Below are 19,649 nucleotides of genomic sequence, written 5' to 3' on the forward strand. Positions count from 1 at the left end.
CTCCCCCTCGCCGCCTCTCTCTCCCCCTCGCGCCTCTCTCTCCCCCTCGCCGCCTCTCTCTTCCCTCGCCGCCTCTCTCTCCCCCTCGCCGCCTCTCCCCCCTCGACGCCTCTCTCTCCCCCTCGACGCCTCTCTCTCCCCCTCGACGCCTCTCTCTCCCCCTCGACGCCTCTCTCTCCCCCTCGACGCCTCTCTCCCCCCCTCGACGCTCTCTCTCCCCCTCGACGCTCTCTCTCCCCCTCGACGCCTCTCTCTCCCCCTCGCGCCTCCCCTCCCCCTCCCCGACGCCTCTCTCCCCCCTCGACGCCTCTCTCTCCCCCTCGACGCCTCTCTCTCCCCTCGACGCCTCTCTCTCCCCCTCACCGCCTCCCTCTCCCCTCACCGCCTCCCTCTCCCCTCACCGCCTCTCTCTCCCCCTCGACGCCTCTCTCTCCCCCTCGACGCCTCTCTCTCCCCCTCACCGCCTCTCTCTCCCCCTCACCGCCTCTCTCTCCCCCTCACCGCCTCTCTCTCCCCCTCACCGCCTCCCTCTCCCCTCGACGCCTCTCTCCCTCTGCTCCACCCGATCCATCGCTCCTGTCACCCATCCTGTCCATGTCTAACCCCTGATTGGTGGTGACCGTGTGACAGGAGCCATGCCTGTATGTCCTCGCTCGGTGTCCTGCCACCCTATGGGATCTATGTCCTTCAAGTCCATCCAGTCCCAGCCTCTGACCGTCTGCCGCAGCCAAGAGCCACGCCTCCCCGGGGACATGACCAACCGCAGGAGGACCACCTGCAACGCACCGGTAAGATATCCTGTGATGACAACAACCCGCGCCGGTAAGATATCCCGTGATGACAACAACCCGCGCCGGTAAGATATCCCGTGATGACAACAACCCGCGCCGGTAAGATATCCCGTGATGATGACAACCCGCGCCGGTAAGATATCCCGTGATGACAACAACCCGCGCCGGTAAGATATCCCGTGATGACAACAACCCGCGCCGGTAAGATATCCCGTGATGACAACAACCCGCGCCGGTAAGATATCCCGTGATGACAACAACCCGCGCCGGTAAGATATCCCGTGATGACGACAACTGTCCCATGTTAGCATCAATACACTACCGTCAGGACCCCCACACTGTCCCATGTTAGCATCAATACGCTACCGTCAGGACCCCCACACTGTCCCATGTTAGCATCAATACGCTACCGTCAGGACCCCCACTGTCCCATGTTAGCATCAATACGCTACCGTCAGGACCCCCACTGTCCCATGTTAGCATCAATACGCTACCGTCAGGACCCCCCCACTGTCCCATGTTAGCATCAATACGCTACCGTCAGGACCCCCACTGTCCCATGTTAGCATCAATACGCTACCGTCAGGACCCCCACTGTCCCATGTTAGCATCAATACGCTACCGTCAGGACCCCCCCACTGTCCCATGTTAGCATCAATACGCTATCGTCAGGACCCCCACTGTCCCATGTTAGCATCAATACGCTACCGTCAGGACCCCCACACTGTCCCATGTTAGCATCAATACGCTACCGTCAGGACCCCCCCACTGTCCCATGTTAGCATCAATACGCTACCGTCAGGACCCCCACACTGTCCCATGTTAGCATCAATACGTCAGGACCCCCACTGTCCCATGTTAGCATCAATACGCTACCGTCAGGACCCCCACTGTCCCATGTTAGCATCAATACGCTACCGTCAGGACCCCCCCACTGTCCCATGTTAGCATCAATACGCTATCGTCAGGACCCCCCACTGTCCCATGTTAGCATCAATACGCTATCGTCAGGACCCCCCCCACTGTCCCATGTTAGCATCAATACGCTATCGTCAGGACCCCCCACTGTCCCATGTTAGCATCAATACGCTACCGTCAGGACCCCCCACTGTCCCATGTTAGCATCAATACGCTACCGTCAGGACCCCCACACTGTCCCATGTTAGCATCAATACGCTACCGTCAGGACCCCCACACTGTCCCATGTTAGCATCAATACGCTACCGTCAGGACCCCCACACTGTCCCATGTTAGCATCAATACGCTACCGTCAGGACCCCCACTGTCCCATGTTAGCATCAATACGCTACCGTCAGGACCCCCACACTGTCCCATGTTAGCATCAATACGCTACCGTCAGGACCCCCACTGTCCCATGTTAGCATCAATACGCTACCGTCAGGACCCCCACTGTCCCATGTTAGCATCAATACGCTACCGTCCAGGACCCCCACTGTCCCATGTTAGCATCAATACGCTACCGTCAGGACCCCCACTGTCCCATGTTAGCATCAATACGCTACCGTCAGGACCCCCACACTGTCCCATGTTAGCATCAATACGCTACCGTCAGGACCCCCACTGTCCCATGTTAGCATCAATACGCTACCGTCAGGACCCCACTGTCCCATGTTAGCATCAATACGCTGCGTCAGGACCCCCACTGTCCCATGTTAGCATCAATACGCTACCGTCAGGACCCCCACTGTCCCATGTTAGCATCAATACGCTACCGTCAGGACCCCCCCCACTGTCCCATGTTAGCATCAATACGCTACCGTCAGTCAGTTTGGACCCCCTTCAGTCATGTGGTGTCAGAGGAAGAGGAGGCAGTTCCACATTAATTGAAGATCGTTCCATCCGTCTGTGTGTGTTTAAGGATAAACATAAGGATTTTGTCAGGAAGTCTTGGAGCAACCTCTCCCTGCCTCTGACCACACCTCCTCTGACCACGCCTACTACCAAGAGGTTCCGGTCACCAGGGAAACAGCAGAGTAGAGTGACAGCGCCCTCACCTGGCAGGTTGGTGGAATAGCAGCTCATAGAGATCCTAGAGTTGTCCTCTATCTATACTATGACTTTGTATGTCATTCTATGGACCGTCTCCTGAACTAGCTCATCTCTAGTGTTAGTAACTGTTAGGTTCTGACCCACTAACATTGCTCTAAGACTGGTTAAAGGCCCTGGTTAAAGGCCCTGGTTAAAGGCCCTGCAGGTAGCCTAGTGGTTAGAGTGTAGGGGCGGCAGGTAGCCTAGTGGTTAGAGTGTAGCGGTGGCAGGTAACCTAGTGGTTATAGTGTAGGGGCGGCAGGTAGCCTAGTGGTTAGAGTGTAGCGGTGGCAGGTAACCTAGTGGTTAGAGTGTAGGGGCGGCAGGTAGCCTAGTGGTTAGAGTGTAGGGGCGGCAGGTAACCTAGTGGTTAGAGTGTAGGGGCGGCAGGTAGCCTAGTGGTTAGAGTGTAGGGGTGGCAGGTAGCCTAGTGGTTAGAGTGTAGAGGTGGCAGGTAGCCTAGTGGTTAGAGTGTAGGGGCGGCAGGTAGCCTAGTGGTTAGAGTGTAGCGGTGGCAGGTAACCTAGTGGTTAGAGTGTAGGGGCGGCAGGTAGCCTAGTGGTTAGAGTGTAGGGGCGGCAGGTAGCCTAGTGGTTAGAGTGTAGAGGTGGCAGGTCGCCTAGTGGTTAGAGTGTAGGGGTGGCAGGTAGCCTAGTGGTTAGAGTGTAGAGGTGGCAGGTAGCCTAGTGGTTAGAGTGTTGGGGTAGCAGGTAGCCTAGTGGTTAGAGTGTAGGGGCGGCAGGTAGCCTAGTGGTTAGAGTGTAGAGGTGGCAGGTCGCCTAGTGGTTAGAGTGTAGGGGTGGCAGGTAGCCTAGTGGTTAGAGTGTAGAGGTGGCAGGTAGCCTAGTGGTTAGAGTGTTGGGGTAGCAGGTAGCCTAGTGGTTAGAGTGTAGTGTTGGCAGGTAGCCTAGTGGTTAGAGTGTAGAGGTGGCAGGTAGCCTAGTGGTTAGAGTGTAGGGGTGGCAGGTAGCCTAGTGGTTAGAGTGTAGAGGTGGCAGGTAGCCTAGTGGTTAGAGTGTAGTGGTGGCAGGTAGCCTAGTGGTTAGAGTGTAGGGGTGGCAGGTAGCCTAGTGGTTAGAGTGTAGTGGTGGCAGGTAGCCTAGTGGTTAGAGTGTAGGGGTGGCAGGTAGCCTAGTGGTTAGAGTGTAGGGGTGGCAGGTAGCCTAGTGGTTAGAGTGTAGGGGTGGCAGGTAGCCTAGTGGTCAGAGTATAGTGGTGGCAGGTAGCCTAGTGGTCAGAGTGTAGTGGTGGCAGGTAGCCTAGTGGTTAGAGTGTAGTGGTGGCAGGTAGCCTAGTGGTTAGAGTGTAGGGGTGGCAGGGTAGCCTAGTGGTTAGAGTGTAGGGGTGGCAGGGTAGCCTAGTGGTTAGAGTGTAGTGGTGGCAGGGTAGCCTAGTGGTTAGAGTGTATTGGTGGCAGGTAGCCTAGTGGTTAGAGTGTAGGGGTGGCAGGTAGCCTAGTGGTTAGAGTGTAGGGGTGGCAGGTAGCCTAGTGGTTAGAGTGTAGAGGAGGCAGGTAGCCTAGTGGTTAGAGTGTAGGGGAGGCAGGTAGCCTAGTGGTTAGAGTGTAGTGTTGGCAGGTAGACTAGTGGTTAGAGTGTAGGGGAGGCAGGTAGCATAGTGGTTAGAATGTAGAGGTGGCAGGTAGCCTAGTGGTTAGAGTGTAGTGGTGGCAGGTAGCCTAGTGGTTAGAGTGTAGGGGTGGCAGGTAGCCTAGTGGTTAGAGTGTAGGGGTGGCAGGTAGCCTAGTGGTTAGAGTGTAGAGGAGGCAGGTAGCCTAGTGGTTAGAGTGTAGGGGAGGCAGGTAGCCTAGTGGTTAGAGTGTAGTGTTGGCAGGTAGCCTAGTGGTTAGAGTGTAGTGGTGGCAGGTAGCCTAGTGGTTAGAGTGTAGAGGTGGCAGGTAGCCTAGTGGTTAGAGTGTAGTGGTGGCAGGTAGCCTAGTGGTTAGAGTGTAGTGGTGGCAGGTAGCCTAGTGGTTAGAGTGTAGAGGTGGCAGGTAGCCTAGTGGTTAGAGTGTAGTGGTGGCAGGTAGCCTAGTGGTTAGAGTGTAGAGGTGGCAGGTAGCCTAGTGGTTAGAGTATAGGGGTGGCAGGTAGCCTAGTGGTTAGAGCGTTGGGACTGTAACCAGAAGGTTGCTAGATCTGATAACTGAACTGACAAGGTAACTATCTGTCATTCTGGCAGATAACCCACTATTCCTAGGCTGTCATTGTAAATTACAATGTGTTCTTAACTGACTTAAAGGTTAAATATAAATAAAAGTAGTGCACTATATAGGGAATAGAGTGCCATTTCAGAGCAGCCAAATACGCTCTCCCCTACCTCCCTCCAGACCCCCCCAGAAGCTGCCCCCTCGCCCCTCCACCCCCAAGCAGCTACGGTCTCCCATTGGAGAGGACTTGGGGAACCTCAGGCCCAGTAGGACAGTGCCAGAGAGCCTGTCTCTGATTGGACTACAGGCAGGAGGACCTGAGGGAGACCAGGGGGCTGTGACCCCCTCCCAGCCACGCCCCCAGAGCCTGGGCCAACCCAAAGCCTGCCCCTGCACAGACACAAAGGACACACTGTCAGCAGTCAGCGGTGAGTGGAGGCCACACACACATCGACAGCTAGCGTTCTGGTCTGTTACTGCAGCTGGTCTGTTACTGCAGCTGGTCTGGTCTGTTACTGCAGCTGGTCTGGTCTGTTACTGCAGCTGGTCTGTTACTGCAGCTGGTCTGGTCTGTTACTGCAGCTGGTCTGTTACTGCAGCTGGTCTGTTACTGCAGCTGGTCTGTTACTGCAGCTGGTCTGGTCTGTTACTGCAGCTGGTCTGTTACTGCAGCTGGTCTGGTCTGTTACTGCAGCTGGTCTAGTCTGTTACTGCAGCTGGTCTGGTCTGTTACTGCAGCTGGTCTGGTCTGTTACTGCAGCTGGTCTGTTACTGCAGCTGGTCTGTTACTGCTGCTGGTCTGTTACTGCAGCTGGTCTGGTCTGTTACTGCAGCTGGTCTGTTACTGCTGCTGGTCTGGTCTGTTACTGCAGCTGGTCTGGTCTGTTACTGCAGCTGGTCTGGTCTGTTACTGCAGCTGGTCTGTTACTGCTGCTGGTCTGTTACTGCAGCTGGTCTGGTCTGTTACTGCAGCTGGTCTGGTCTGTTACTGCAGCTGGTCTGGTACTGCAGCTGGTCTGGTCTGTTACTGCAGCTGGTCTGGTCTGTTACTGCAGCTGGTCTGGTCTGTTACTGCAGCTGGTCTGTTACTGCAGCTGGTCTGTTACTGCAGCTGGTCTGGTACTGCAGCTGGTCTGGTCTGTTACTGCAGCTGGTCTGGTCTGTTACTGCAGCTGGTCTGGTCTGTTACTGCAGCTGGTCTGTTACTGCTGCTGGTCTGTTACTGCAGCTGGTCTGGTCTGTTACTGCAGCTGGTCTGTTACTGCTGCTGGTCTGGTCTGTTACTGCAGCTGGTCTGGTCTGTTACTGCAGCTGGTCTGGTCTGTTACTGCAGCTGGTCTGTTACTGCTGGTCTGGTCTGTTACTGCAGCTGGTCTGGTCTGTTACTGCAGCTGGTCTGGTCTGTTACTGCAGCTGGTCTGTTACTGCAGCTGGTCTGGTCTGTTACTGCAGCTGGTCTGGTCTGTTACTGCAGCTGGTCTGGTCTGTTACTGCAGCTGGTCTGGTCTGTTACTGCAGCTGGTCTGTTACTGCAGCTGGTCTGGTACTGCAGCTGGTCTGGTCTGTTACTGCAGCTGGTCTGTTACTGCAGCTGGTCTGTTACTGCAGCTGGTCTGGTACTGCAGCTGGTCTGGTCTGTTACTGCAGCTGGTCTGTTACTGCAGCTGGTCTGGTCTGTTACTGCTGCTGGTCTGGTCTGTTACTGCTGCTGGTCTGGTCTGTTACTGCTGCTGGTCTGGTCTGTTACTGCAGCTGGTCTGGTCTGTTACTGCAGCTGGTCTGGTACTGCAGCTGGTCTGGTCTGTTACTGCTGCTGGTCTGGTACTGCAGCTGGTCTGGTCTGTTACTGCAGCTGGTCTGGTCTGTTACTGCAGCTGGTCTGGTACTGCAGCTGGTCTGGTCTGTTACTGCTGCTGGTCTGGTACTGCAGCTGGTCTGGTCTGTTACTGCAGCTGGTCTGGTACTGCAGCTGGTCTGGTCTGGTACTGCAGCTGGTCTGGTCTGTTACTGCTGCTGGTCTGTTACTGCAGCTGGTCTGTTACTGCAGCTGGTCTGGTCTGTTACTGCAGCTGGTCTGGTCTGTTACTGCAGCTGGTCTGGTCTGTTACTGCAGCTGGTCTGGTCTGTTACTGCTGCTGGTCTGGTCTGTTACTGCAGCTGGTCTGTTACTGCAGCTGGTCTGTTACTGCTGCTGGTCTGTTACTGCAGCTGGTCTGGTCTGTTACTGCAGCTGGTCTGGTCTGTTACTGCAGCTGGTCTGGTCTGTTACTGCAGCTGGTCTGTTACTGCAGCTGGTCTGTTACTGCAGCTGGTCTGGTCTGTTACTGCAGCTGGTCTGTTACTGCAGCTGGTCTGGTCTGTTACTGCAGCTGGTCTGTTACTGCAGCTGGTCTGGTCTGTTACTGCAGCTGGTCTGGTCTGTTACTGCAGCTGGTCTGGTCTGTTACTGCAGCTGGTCTGTTACTGCAGCTGGTCTGGTCTGTTACTGCAGCTGGTCTGGTCTGTTACTGCAGCTGGTCTGGTCTGTTACTGCAGCTGGTCTGTTACTGCAGCTGGTCTGGTCTGTTACTGCAGCTGGTCTGTTACTGCAGCTGGTCTGGTCTGTTACTGCAGCTGGTCTGTTACTGCTGCTGGTCTGTTACTGCAGCTGGTCTGTTACTGCAGCTGGTCTGTTACTGCAGCTGGTCTGGTCTGTTACTGCAGCTGGTCTGGTCTGTTACTGCAGCTGGTCTGGTCTGTTACTGCAGCTGGTCTGTTACTGCAGCTGGTCTGGTCTGTTACTGCAGCTGGTCTGGTCTGTTACTGCAGCTGGTCTGGTCTGTTACTGCAGCTGGTCTGTTACTGCAGCTGGTCTGTTACTGCAGCTGGTCTGTTACTGCAGCTGGTCTGGTCTGTTACTGCAGCTGGTCTGGTCTGTTACTGCAGCTGGTCTGGTCTGTTACTGCAGCTGGTCTGGTCTGTTACTGCAGCTGGTCTGTTACTGCTGCTGGTCTGTTACTGCAGCTGGTCTGGTCTGTTACTGCAGCTGGTCTGTTACTGCTGCTGGTCTGGTCTGTTACTGCAGCTGGTCTGGTCTGTTACTGCAGCTGGTCTGGTCTGTTACTGCAGCTGGTCTGTTACTGCAGCTGGTCTGGTCTGTTACTGCAGCTGGTCTGGTCTGTTACTGCAGCTGGTCTGTTACTGCAGCTGGTCTGTTACTGCAGCTGGTCTGGTCTGTTACTGCAGCTGGTCTGGTCTGTTACTGCAGCTGGTCTGGTCTGTTACTGCAGCTGGTCTGTTACTGCAGCTGGTCTGGTACTGCAGCTGGTCTGGTCTGTTACTGCAGCTGGTCTGTTACTGCAGCTGGTCTGTTACTGCAGCTGGTCTGTTACTGCAGCTGGTCTGGTACTGCAGCTGGTCTGGTCTGTTACTGCAGCTGGTCTGTTACTGCAGCTGGTCTGGTCTGTTACTGCTGCTGGTCTGGTCTGTTACTGCTGCTGGTCTGGTCTGTTACTGCAGCTGGTCTGGTCTGTTACTGCAGCTGGTCTGGTACTGCAGCTGGTCTGGTCTGTTACTGCTGCTGGTCTGGTACTGCAGCTGGTCTGGTCTGTTACTGCAGCTGGTCTGGTCTGTTACTGCAGCTGGTCTGGTACTGCAGCTGGTCTGGTCTGTTACTGCTGCTGGTCTGGTACTGCAGCTGGTCTGGTCTGTTACTGCAGCTGGTCTGGTACTGCAGCTGGTCTGGTCTGGTACTGCAGCTGGTCTGGTCTGTTACTGCTGCTGGTCTGTTACTGCAGCTGGTCTGGTCTGTTACTGCAGCTGGTCTGGTCTGTTACTGCAGCTGGTCTGGTCTGTTACTGCAGCTGGTCTGGTCTGTTACTGCTGCTGGTCTGGTCTGTTACTGCAGCTGGTCTGTTACTGCAGCTGGTCTGGTCTGTTACTGCTGCTGGTCTGTTACTGCAGCTGGTCTGGTCTGTTACTGCAGCTGGTCTGGTCTGTTACTGCAGCTGGTCTGTTACTGCAGCTGGTCTGTTACTGCAGCTGGTCTGGTCTGTTACTGCAGCTGGTCTAGTCTGTTACTGCAGCTGGTCTGGTCTGTTACTGCAGCTGGTCTGGTCTGTTACTGCAGCTGGTCTGTTACTGCTGCTGGTCTGTTACTGCAGCTGGTCTGGTCTGTTACTGCAGCTGGTCTGTTACTGCTGCTGGTCTGGTCTGTTACTGCAGCTGGTCTGGTCTGTTACTGCAGCTGGTCTGGTCTGTTACTGCAGCTGGTCTGTTACTGCTGCTGGTCTGTTACTGCAGCTGGTCTGGTCTGTTACTGCAGCTGGTCTGGTCTGTTACTGCAGCTGGTCTGTTACTGCAGCTGGTCTGGTACTGCAGCTGGTCTGGTCTGTTACTGCTGCTGGTCTGGTACTGCAGCTGGTCTGGTCTGTTACTGCAGCTGGTCTGGTCTGTTACTGCAGCTGGTCTGGTCTGTTACTGCAGCTGGTCTGGTCTGTTACTGCAGCTGGTCTGTTACTGCAGCTGGTCTGTTACTGCAGCTGGTCTGGTACTGCAGCTGGTCTGGTCTGTTACTGCAGCTGGTCTGGTCTGTTACTGCAGCTGGTCTGGTCTGTTACTGCAGCTGGTCTGGTCTGTTACTGCAGCTGGTCTGTTACTGCTGCTGGTCTGTTACTGCAGCTGGTCTGGTCTGTTACTGCAGCTGGTCTGTTACTGCTGCTGGTCTGGTCTGTTACTGCAGCTGGTCTGGTCTGTTACTGCAGCTGGTCTGGTCTGTTACTGCAGCTGGTCTGTTACTGCTGCTGGTCTGTTACTGCAGCTGGTCTGGTCTGTTACTGCAGCTGGTCTGGTCTGTTACTGCAGCTGGTCTGGTCTGTTACTGCAGCTGGTCTGTTACTGCAGCTGGTCTGGTCTGTTACTGCAGCTGGTCTGGTCTGTTACTGCAGCTGGTCTGGTCTGTTACTGCAGCTGGTCTGTTACTGCAGCTGGTCTGGTACTGCAGCTGGTCTGGTCTGTTACTGCAGCTGGTCTGTTACTGCAGCTGGTCTGTTACTGCAGCTGGTCTGTTACTGCAGCTGGTCTGGTACTGCAGCTGGTCTGGTCTGTTACTGCAGCTGGTCTGTTACTGCAGCTGGTCTGGTCTGTTACTGCTGCTGGTCTGGTCTGTTACTGCTGCTGGTCTGGTCTGTTACTGCTGCTGGTCTGGTCTGTTACTGCAGCTGGTCTGGTCTGTTACTGCAGCTGGTCTGGTACTGCAGCTGGTCTGGTCTGTTACTGCTGCTGGTCTGGTACTGCAGCTGGTCTGGTCTGTTACTGCAGCTGGTCTGGTCTGTTACTGCTGCTGGTCTGGTACTGCAGCTGGTCTGGTCTGTTACTGCAGCTGGTCTGGTACTGCAGCTGGTCTGGTCTGTTACTGCTGCTGGTCTGGTCTGTTACTGCTGCTGGTCTGGTCTGTTACTGCTGCTGGTCTGGTCTGTTACTGCAGCTGGTCTGGTCTGTTACTGCAGCTGGTCTGGTACTGCAGCTGGTCTGGTCTGTTACTGCTGCTGGTCTGGTACTGCAGCTGGTCTGGTCTGTTACTGCAGCTGGTCTGGTCTGTTACTGCTGCTGGTCTGGTACTGCAGCTGGTCTGGTCTGTTACTGCAGCTGGTCTGGTACTGCAGCTGGTCTGGTCTGGTACTGCAGCTGGTCTGGTCTGTTACTGCTGCTGGTCTGTTACTGCAGCTGGTCTGGTCTGTTACTGCAGCTGGTCTGGTCTGTTACTGCAGCTGGTCTGGTTTGTTACTGCAGCTGGTCTGGTCTGTTACTGCTGCTGGTCTGGTCTGTTACTGCAGCTGGTCTGTTACTGCAGCTGGTCTGGTCTGTTACTGCTGCTGGTCTGTTACTGCAGCTGGTCTGGTCTGTTACTGCAGCTGGTCTGGTCTGTTACTGCAGCTGGTCTGGTCTGTTACTGCAGCTGGTCTGTTACTGCAGCTGGTCTGGTCTGTTACTGCAGCTGGTCTGTTACTGCAGCTGGTCTGGTCTGTTACTGCAGCTGGTCTGTTACTGCAGCTGGTCTGGTCTGTTACTGCAGCTGGTCTGTTACTGCAGCTGGTCTGGTCTGTTACTGCAGCTGGTCTGGTCTGTTACTGCAGCTGGTCTGTTACTGCAGCTGGTCTGGTCTGTTACTGCAGCTGGTCTGTTACTGCAGCTGGTCTGGTCTGTTACTGCAGCTGGTCTGTTACTGCTGCTGGTCTGTTACTGCAGCTGGTCTGTTACTGCAGCTGGTCTGTTACTGCAGCTGGTCTGGTCTGTTACTGCAGCTGGTCTGGTCTGTTACTGCAGCTGGTCTGTTACTGCAGCTGGTCTGGTCTGTTACTGCAGCTGGTCTGGTCTGTTACTGCAGCTGGTCTGGTCTGTTACTGCAGCTGGTCTGTTACTGCAGCTGGTCTGTTACTGCAGCTGGTCTGTTACTGCAGCTGGTCTGTTACTGCAGCTGGTCTGGTCTGTTACTGTAGCTGGTCTGGTCTGTTACTGCAGCTGGTCTGGTCTGTTACTGCAGCTGGTCTGGTCTGTTACTGCAGCTGGTCTGGTCTGTTACTGCAGCTGGTCTGTTACTGCTGCTGGTCTGTTACTGCAGCTGGTCTGGTCTGTTACTGCAGCTGGTCTGTTACTGCTGCTGGTCTGGTCTGTTACTGCAGCTGGTCTGGTCTGTTACTGCAGCTGGTCTGGTCTGTTACTGCAGCTGGTCTGTTACTGCTGCTGGTCTGTTACTGCAGCTGGTCTGGTCTGTTACTGCAGCTGGTCTGGTCTGTTACTGCAGCTGGTCTGTTACTGCAGCTGGTCTGGTCTGTTACTGCAGCTGGTCTGGTCTGTTACTGCAGCTGGTCTGTTCTGTTACTGCAGCTGGTCTGGTCTGTTACTGCAGCTGGTCTGTTACTGCAGCTGGTCTGGTACTGCAGCTGGTCTGGTCTGTTACTGCAGCTGGTCTGTTACTGCAGCTGGTCTGTTACTGCAGCTGGTCTGTTACTGCAGCTGGTCTGGTACTGCAGCTGGTCTGGTCTGTTACTGCAGCTGGTCTGTTACTGCAGCTGGTCTGGTCTGTTACTGCTGCTGGTCTGGTCTGTTACTGCTGCTGGTCTGGTCTGTTACTGCTGCTGGTCTGGTCTGTTACTGCAGCTGGTCTGGTACTGCAGCTGGTCTGGTCTGTTACTGCTGCTGGTCTGGTACTGCAGCTGGTCTGGTCTGTTACTGCAGCTGGTCTGGTCTGTTACTGCAGCTGGTCTGGTACTGCAGCTGGTCTGGTCTGTTACTGCTGCTGGTCTGGTACTGCAGCTGGTCTGGTCTGTTACTGCAGCTGGTCTGGTACTGCAGCTGGTCTGGTCTGGTACTGCAGCTGGTCTGGTCTGGTACTGCAGCTGGTCTGGTCTGTTACTGCTGCTGGTCTGTTACTGCAGCTGGTCTGGTCTGTTACTACAGCTGGTCTGGTCTGTTACTGCAGCTGGTCTGGTCTGTTACTGCAGCTGGTCTGGTCTGTTACTGCTGCTGGTCTGGTCTGTTACTGCAGCTGGTCTGGTCTGTTACTGCAGCTGGTCTGGTCTGTTACTGCAGCTGGTCTGGTCTGTTACTGCTGCTGGTCTGGTCTGTTACTGCAGCTGGTCTGTTACTGCAGCTGGTCTGGTCTGTTACTGCTGCTGGTCTGTTACTGCAGCTGGTCTGGTCTGTTACTGCAGCTGGTCTGGTCTGTTACTGCAGCTGGTCTGGTCTGTTACTGCAGCTGGTCTGTTACTGCAGCTGGTCTGTTACTGCAGCTGGTCTGGTCTGTTACTGCAGCTGGTCTGTTACTGCAGCTGGTCTGGTCTGTTACTGCAGCTGGTCTGTTACTGCAGCTGGTCTGGTCTGTTACTGCAGCTGGTCTGGTCTGTTACTGCAGCTGGTCTGTTACTGCAGCTGGTCTGTTACTGCAGCTGGTCTGTTACTGCAGCTGGTCTGGTCTGTTACTGCAGCTGGTCTGTTACTGCAGCTGGTCTGGTCTGTTACTGCAGCTGGTCTGTTACTGCAGCTGGTCTGTTACTGCAGCTGGTCTGTTACTGCAGCTGGTCTGGTCTGTTACTGCTGCTGGTCTGGTCTGTTACTGCAGCTGGTCTGGTCTGTTACTGCAGCTGGTCTGGTCTGTTACTGCAGCTGGTCTGGTCTGTTACTGCAGCTGGTCTGGTACTGCAGCTGGTCTGGTCTGTTACTGCAGCTGGTCTGTTACTGCAGCTGGTCTGTTACTGCAGCTGGTCTGGTCTGTTACTGCAGCTGGTCTGTTACTGCAGCTGGTCTGGTCTGTTACTGCTGCTGGTCTGTTACTGCAGCTGGTCTGTTACTGCAGCTGGTCTGTTACTGCTGATGGTCTGTTACTGCAGCTGGTCTGTTACTGCAGCTGGTCTGGTCTGTTACTGCAGCTGGTCTGGTCTGTTACTGCAGCTGGTCTGGTCTGTTACTGCAGCTGGTCTGGTCTGTTACTGCAGCTGGTCTGTTACTGCAGCTGGTCTGTTACTGCAGCTGGTCTGGTCTGTTACTGCAGCTGGTCTGTTACTGCTGCTGGTCTGTTACTGCAGCTGGTCTGGTCTGTTACTGCAGCTGGTCTGGTCTGTTACTGCAGCTGGTCTGTTACTGCAGCTGGTCTGGTCTGTTACTGCAGCTGGTCTGGTCTGTTACTGCAGCTGGTCTGGTCTGTTACTGCAGCTGGTCTGTTACTGCAGCTGGTCTGTTACTGCAGCTGGTCTGTTACTGCAGCTGGTCTGTTACTGCAGCTGGTCTGTTACTGCAGCTGGTCTGGTCTGTTACTGCAGCTGGTCTGGTCTGTTACTGCAGCTGGTCTGGTCTGTTACTGCAGCTGGTCTGTTACTGCTGCTGGTCTGGTCTGTTACTGCAGCTGGTCTGGTCTGTTACTGCAGCTGGTATGTTACTGCAGCTGGTCTAGTCTGTTACTGCAGCTGGTCTGTTACTGCTGCTGGTCTGGTCTGTTACTGCAGCTGGTCTGGTCTGTTACTGCAGCTGGTCTGGTCTGTTACTGCAGCTGGTCTGGTCTGTTACTGCAGCTGGTCTGTTACTGCAGCTGGTCTGGTCTGTTACTGCAGCTGGTCTGGTCTGTTACTGCATCTGGTCTGGTCTGTTACTGCAGCTGGTCTGGTCTGTTACTGCAGCTGGTCTGGTCTGTTACTGCAGCTGGTCTGGTCTGTTACTGCAGCTGGTCTGGTCTGTTACTGCAGCTGGTCTGGTCTGTTACTGCAGCTGGTCTGGTCTGGTACTGCAGCTGGTCTGGTCTGTTACTGCAGCTGGTCTGGTCTGTTACTGCAGCTTGTCTGGTCTGTTACTGCAGCTGGTCTGGTCTGTTACTGCAGCTGGTCTGGTCTGTTACTGCAGCATTGTACAGCCACATGACGTGTGTGTGTGTGTGTGCGTGTTTAGAGAGTGTGGGCAGTTCCCCAGCCCATAGGTCTACTGCAGGCACCACAGACCCAGAGGAGGCCACACGGGTCCTGGCAGAGAAACGCAGACAAGCCCGGGAACAGAGGGAGAGAGGGGAGGAGAGGAGAGGGATACAGGAGGAGGCAGAGAGGTACAACTGTGTGTTCTGTCTGTGTGTGCGTACTGTCTGTGCGTACTGTGTGTGCGTACTGTGTGTGCGTACTGTGTGTGCGTACTGTGTGTGCGTACAGTGTGTGCGTACTGTGTGTGCGTACTGTGTGTGCGTACAGTGTGTGCGTACTGTCTGTGCGTACTGTCTGTGCGTACTGTCTGTGCGTACTGTGTGTGTGTGCGTACTGTGTGTGTGTGCGTACTGTGTGTGTGTGCGTACTGTGTGTGTGTGCGTACTGTGTGTGTGTGCGTACTGTGTGTGTGTGCGTACTGTTCGTGTACTGTGTGTGTACTGTGTGTGTGTGTGTGTGTGCGTATTGTGTGTGTGTGTAACTACTCTGTGTGTATCCAGGTGTGGTAAGGCCGAGGAGAGACAGAGGAGAGAGGAGGAGGAGGAGAGAAGGAGGGAGGAGGAGGAGGAGGAGAGAGCCCAGCAGGAGAGAGAGGAGGCAGAGCGACAGCAGAAACAGGTCAGACACACTCTGCCCGGCCTGTAGAGGGGTCGCCCGGCCTGTTGACGTTATGATCTTTACTCATACTCCCATATTTCTGTCTCTCTGTGTTCTCAGAGAGAGGAGGAGGAATGTCGTCAGAGGGAGGATGCAGACAGACTGAGGAAGGAGAGAGAGAAACATTTTCAGAAAGAAGAGGCTGAAAGGTTGGAGAGGAAGAAGGTAACACGTTACAGGGCTTCCCATCTTAACAGAAAGGTTGGAGAGGAAGAAGGAAACACGTTACAGGGCTTCCCATCTTAACAGAAAGGTTGGAGAGGAAGAAGGTAACACGTTACAGGGCTTCCCATCTTAACAGAAAGGTTGGAGAGGAAGAAGGTAACACGTTACAGGGTTTCCCATCTTAACAGAAAGGTTGGAGAGGAAGAAGGTAACACGTTACAGGGCTTCCCATCTTAACAGAAAGGTTGGAGAGGAAGAAGGTAACACGTTACAGGGCTTCCCATCTTAACAGAAAGGTTGGAGAGGAAGAAGGTAACGCGTTACAGGGCTTCCCATCTTAACAGAAAGGTTGGAGAGGAAGAAGGTAACACGTTACAGGGCTTCCCATCTTAACAGAAAGGTTGGAGAGGAAGAAGGTAACGCGTTACAGGGCTTCCCATCTTAACAGAAAGGTTGGAGAGGAAGAAGGTAACGCGTTACAGGGCTTCCCATCTTAACAGAATGCGACCGGAGATGGTGTTTCCATGGCGACAACTAAAACCGGAGATGGTGTTTGGTGTTTCCGTTATATTGTGCCGCTGCTAAGTTGTTACCATGGCGACTGCTAAAACGTCAAAAGATACTCCTACCGAGGCACACTTTCAAGATGCTAGAGTTACGGTATCTACGCTTTAGAGATGCTAGAGCTACGGTATCTACACTTTAGAGATGGTAGAGCTACGGTATCTACGCTTTAGAGATGCTAGAGTTACGGTATCTACACTTTAGAGATGCTAGAGCTACGGTATCTACGCTTTAGAGATGGTAGAGCTACGGTATCTACGCTTTCAAGATGCTAGAGCTATGGTATCTACGCTTTAGAGATGCTAGAGCTACGGTATCTACGCTTTCATGATGCTAGAGCTACGGTATCTACGCTTTAGAGATGGTAGAGCTACGGTATCTACGCTTTAGAGATGGTAGAGTTATGGTATCTATGCTTTAGAGATGCTAGAGTTACGGTATCTACGCTTTAGAGATGGTAGAGCTACGGTATCTACGCTTTCAAGATGCTAGAGCTATGGTATCTACGCTTTAGAGATGCTAGAGCTACGGTATCTACGCTTTCATGATGCTAGAGCTACGGTATCTACGCTTTAGAGATGGTAGAGCTACGGTATCTATGCTTTAGAGATGGTAGAGCTACGGTATCTACGCTTTAGAGATGGTAGAGCTACGGTATCTACGCTTTAGAGATGCTAGAGTTACGGTATCTACGCTTTAGAGATGGTAGAGCTACGGTATCTACGCTTTAGAGATGGTAGAGTTACGGTATCTACGCTTTAGAGATGGTAGAGCTACGGTATCTACGCTTTAGGGATGCTAGAGCTACGGTATCTACGCTTTCATGATGCTAGAGCTACGGTATCTACGCTTTCATGATGCTAGAGCTATGGTATCTACGCTTTAGAGATGCTAGAGCTACGGTATCTACGCTTTCATGATGCTAGAGCTACGGTATCTACGCTTTAGAGATGCTAGAGCTACGGTATCTACGCTTTAGAGATGCTAGAGTACATAGCCAATTCAAAACAGCTTGTAGCTTGTCTAGTTAACTTTTTAGCCAGCTATTATTAGCATGAATTAATGTCATGTCCTAAAAAAAACTTCTCAGCGGTTCTCGCGAATGGCCGACACACTCATATCCACGAATGGCCGACACTCATGAACGGGTGCCTTTTTAAACCATGCTTACTCTGTTTGTGAATCGCTTCTTTTGATCGATCAATATTGTGATTTCAGAAATGCATTTGGCACCGTTTAAAACCTGTCTTTCTGATAACCAGAGAGATATTTTTATCGGAACATAATGGACACATGCCTCCCATGCAGCCAACAGTATAGATGTGTAATACTGAAGGAGGACACTGAAGGAGGACACTGAAGGAGGACACTGAAGGAGGACACTGGTTTATACCATGTTCTTGTTGCAGGGTCATGAAAGAGGCTACAACATCTAATATTCCCCTTTCTGGAGCGCTGCTGGGTGTTACTGTTGTTCAAACACTCAGATCAGACTGTACGCATCAGACTGGTGTGTTTTGAGCAGGGCCTGAAGCTGGTGTGTTTTGAGCAGGGCCTGAAGCTGGTGTGTTTTGAGCAGGGCCTGAAGCTGGTGTGTTTTGAGCAGGGCCTGAAGCTGGTGTGTTTTGAGCAGGGCCTGAAGCTGGTGTGTTTTGAGCAGGGCCTGAAGCTGGTGTGTTTTGAGCAGGGCCTGAAGCTTGTGTGTTTTGAGCAGGGCCTGAAGCTTGTGTGTTTTGAGCAGGGCCTGAAGCTGGTGTGTTTTGAGCAGGGCCTGAAGCTGGTGTGTTTTGAGCAGGGCCTGAAGCTGGTGTGTTTTGAGCAGGGCCTGAAGCTGGTGTGTTTGGGCAGGGCCTGAAGCTGGTGTGTTTTGAGCAGGGCCTGAAGCTGGTGTGTTTTGAGCAGGGCTGACCCAGTTGCTCTCCACATGGAGGATGAACCACCATATTTTATACAGTAACACTTCTGTATATTTGACTTTCGGGCATTTTTTTTCTCTCTCTCTGTGGTATCGTTATGATACTCAATATTATTATACTGAGCTGTTATTGGTATCGACAATAATTTGTGATCCAGCTAATGATTAGTAGCCTAAATAAATGCCGATGGATTATCCCCATGCTTCAGACGTCTACAGCCTAGCCACTATGCTACATCAGGCTACATCAGGCTACATCAGAATGCTTAATGCTAAAATAGCACAGCGACGTGATAATATGAGCAATGCAGGTACCCTGTGTTTACTTCCAAATGCAGGTACCCTGTGTTTACTTCCAAATGCAGGTACCCTGTGTTTACTTCCAAATGTAGGTACCCTGTATTTAAATCCAAATGTAGGTACCCTGTGTTTACTTCCAAATGTAGGTACCCTGTGTTTACTTCCAAACGCAGGTACCCTGTGTTTACTTCCAAATGCAGGTACCCTGTGTTTACGATTCTACCCAAAGCTGTTCATTATGGTGTATTGAGTGTCATTTCTCTCCTACCTCTCATCTCCCAGCGGCTGGAGGAGATCATGAAGAGGACGCGTCGCTCAGATAAAGTGGAGAAGGTAGGAACCACTATTGCTATATAACTGGATAGGGTATGTGTTTCACCAGGATTCAAATGATCTCTCTCTCTCTCCTCTCTCTAGAAAGCCACCCCTCAAAAGAACATAGACGAATCAGGTAACTCCTTACACATCTGTCCTCTAAGTGGTCAATTCTTATAATACCATAGTATAGGTTCAGTCCCATATTCACTGTTCTTTTTATAATGAGTATCTCTGTGTTTTTGTGATCTGTTGCGTGTGTTTTTCTCCAGCGTCAAACTGTGATTCTCCGGGCCCCTCAGTGAGCCTGTCGGGGCCGAGCACAGCGACCGCAATGGAGCCTCCAGCCTCAACACTGACCCCAGCCTCAACACTGACCCCAGCCTCAACACTGACCCCAGCCTCAACACTGACCCCAGCCTCAACACTGACCCCAGCACAGCACTGCTGCCACCTGCTGACGAGAGGTAGGACACACTACTACTAATAATACACTGCAACTAGAACATCTAATAAAGGATATTCCTCTCTCTCTGTGTGTCTGTGTGTCTGTCTCTCTGTGTGTCTGTGTGTCTGTCTCTCTGTGTGTCTGTGTGTCTGTCTCTCTGTTTGTCTGTGTGTCTCTCTGTGTGTCTCTCACTCTCTCTCTCTGTTTCTGTCTCTGCCTCTCTCTCTGTGTGTCTGTCTCTCTGTTTCTGTCTCTGTCTCTCTCTCTCTCTCTCTCTCTCTCTGTCTCTGTCTCTGTCTCTCTCTCTGTCTCTCTCTCTGTCTCTCTCTCTGTCTCTCTCTCTGTCTCTCTCTCTGTCTCTCTCTCTGTCTCTCTCTCTGTCTCTCTCTCTGTCTCTGTCTCTCTCTGTTTCTGTCTCTCTCTGTCTCTGTCTCTGTCTCTCTCTCTGTCTCTGTCTCTCTGTGTGTCTCTGTCTGTGTCTCTCTGTCTCTCTCTCTCTGTCTCTCTCTCTCTCTGTGTCTGTCTCTGTCTCTATGTGTCTGTCTCTGTCTCTCTCTGTGTCAGGGAGAACGGGTTGTTTGAGGAGGTGATTGTTCTCCCTGCTGACTCCAGACTTCCTCCTGGTGAGGAGCAGCATGTACCTGCCACTGCGTTCCAGGAGAATGGGATCGTAAAGCCGCTGCGTGAAGGAGTAGATGACACTCCAACACAACACACAGCAGGTCAATAGACATCATCTTCCTCTCTTCAGCTTGTATATCATTTTCACATTGCAATAAACAATTTACTCTTCACTATTTCCATCTCCACTTTGTAATGGAATTAGATTTTAAAACGTCAGTTTAATAGTGACTCTTCC

The 19,649-nt window shown here is 52.9% G+C and overlaps 1 protein-coding gene across 4 annotated transcripts in view; it reads left to right on the forward strand.

Annotated features, from left to right (window-relative positions):
* Positions 1 to 19,507, forward strand: part of LOC135536430 (ensconsin-like) — a 64,114-nt gene extending 44,607 nt beyond the window's left edge. For all 4 annotated transcript variants that reach the window (XM_064962767.1, XM_064962768.1, XM_064962769.1 and 1 more), the window contains 10 exons: positions 631 to 788; positions 2,671 to 2,813; positions 5,170 to 5,417; positions 14,404 to 14,554; positions 14,927 to 15,044; positions 15,144 to 15,248; positions 18,310 to 18,360; positions 18,445 to 18,478; positions 18,615 to 18,809; positions 19,355 to 19,507. In XM_064962767.1, the coding sequence (XP_064818839.1) occupies positions 631 to 788; positions 2,671 to 2,813; positions 5,170 to 5,417; positions 14,404 to 14,554; positions 14,927 to 15,044; positions 15,144 to 15,248; positions 18,310 to 18,360; positions 18,445 to 18,478; positions 18,615 to 18,809; positions 19,355 to 19,380 (1,229 nt within the window). In that variant the 3' untranslated portion in view covers positions 19,381 to 19,507. The remainder of the gene's footprint in view (positions 1 to 630; positions 789 to 2,670; positions 2,814 to 5,169; positions 5,418 to 14,403; positions 14,555 to 14,926; positions 15,045 to 15,143; positions 15,249 to 18,309; positions 18,361 to 18,444; positions 18,479 to 18,614; positions 18,810 to 19,354) is intronic.
* Positions 19,508 to 19,649: the final 142 nt, after the last annotated feature.

Source organism: Oncorhynchus masou, unplaced genomic scaffold (assembly GCF_036934945.1).
Source record: "Oncorhynchus masou masou isolate Uvic2021 unplaced genomic scaffold, UVic_Omas_1.1 unplaced_scaffold_617, whole genome shotgun sequence".
Taxonomy (NCBI): Eukaryota; Metazoa; Chordata; class Actinopteri; order Salmoniformes; family Salmonidae; genus Oncorhynchus; species Oncorhynchus masou.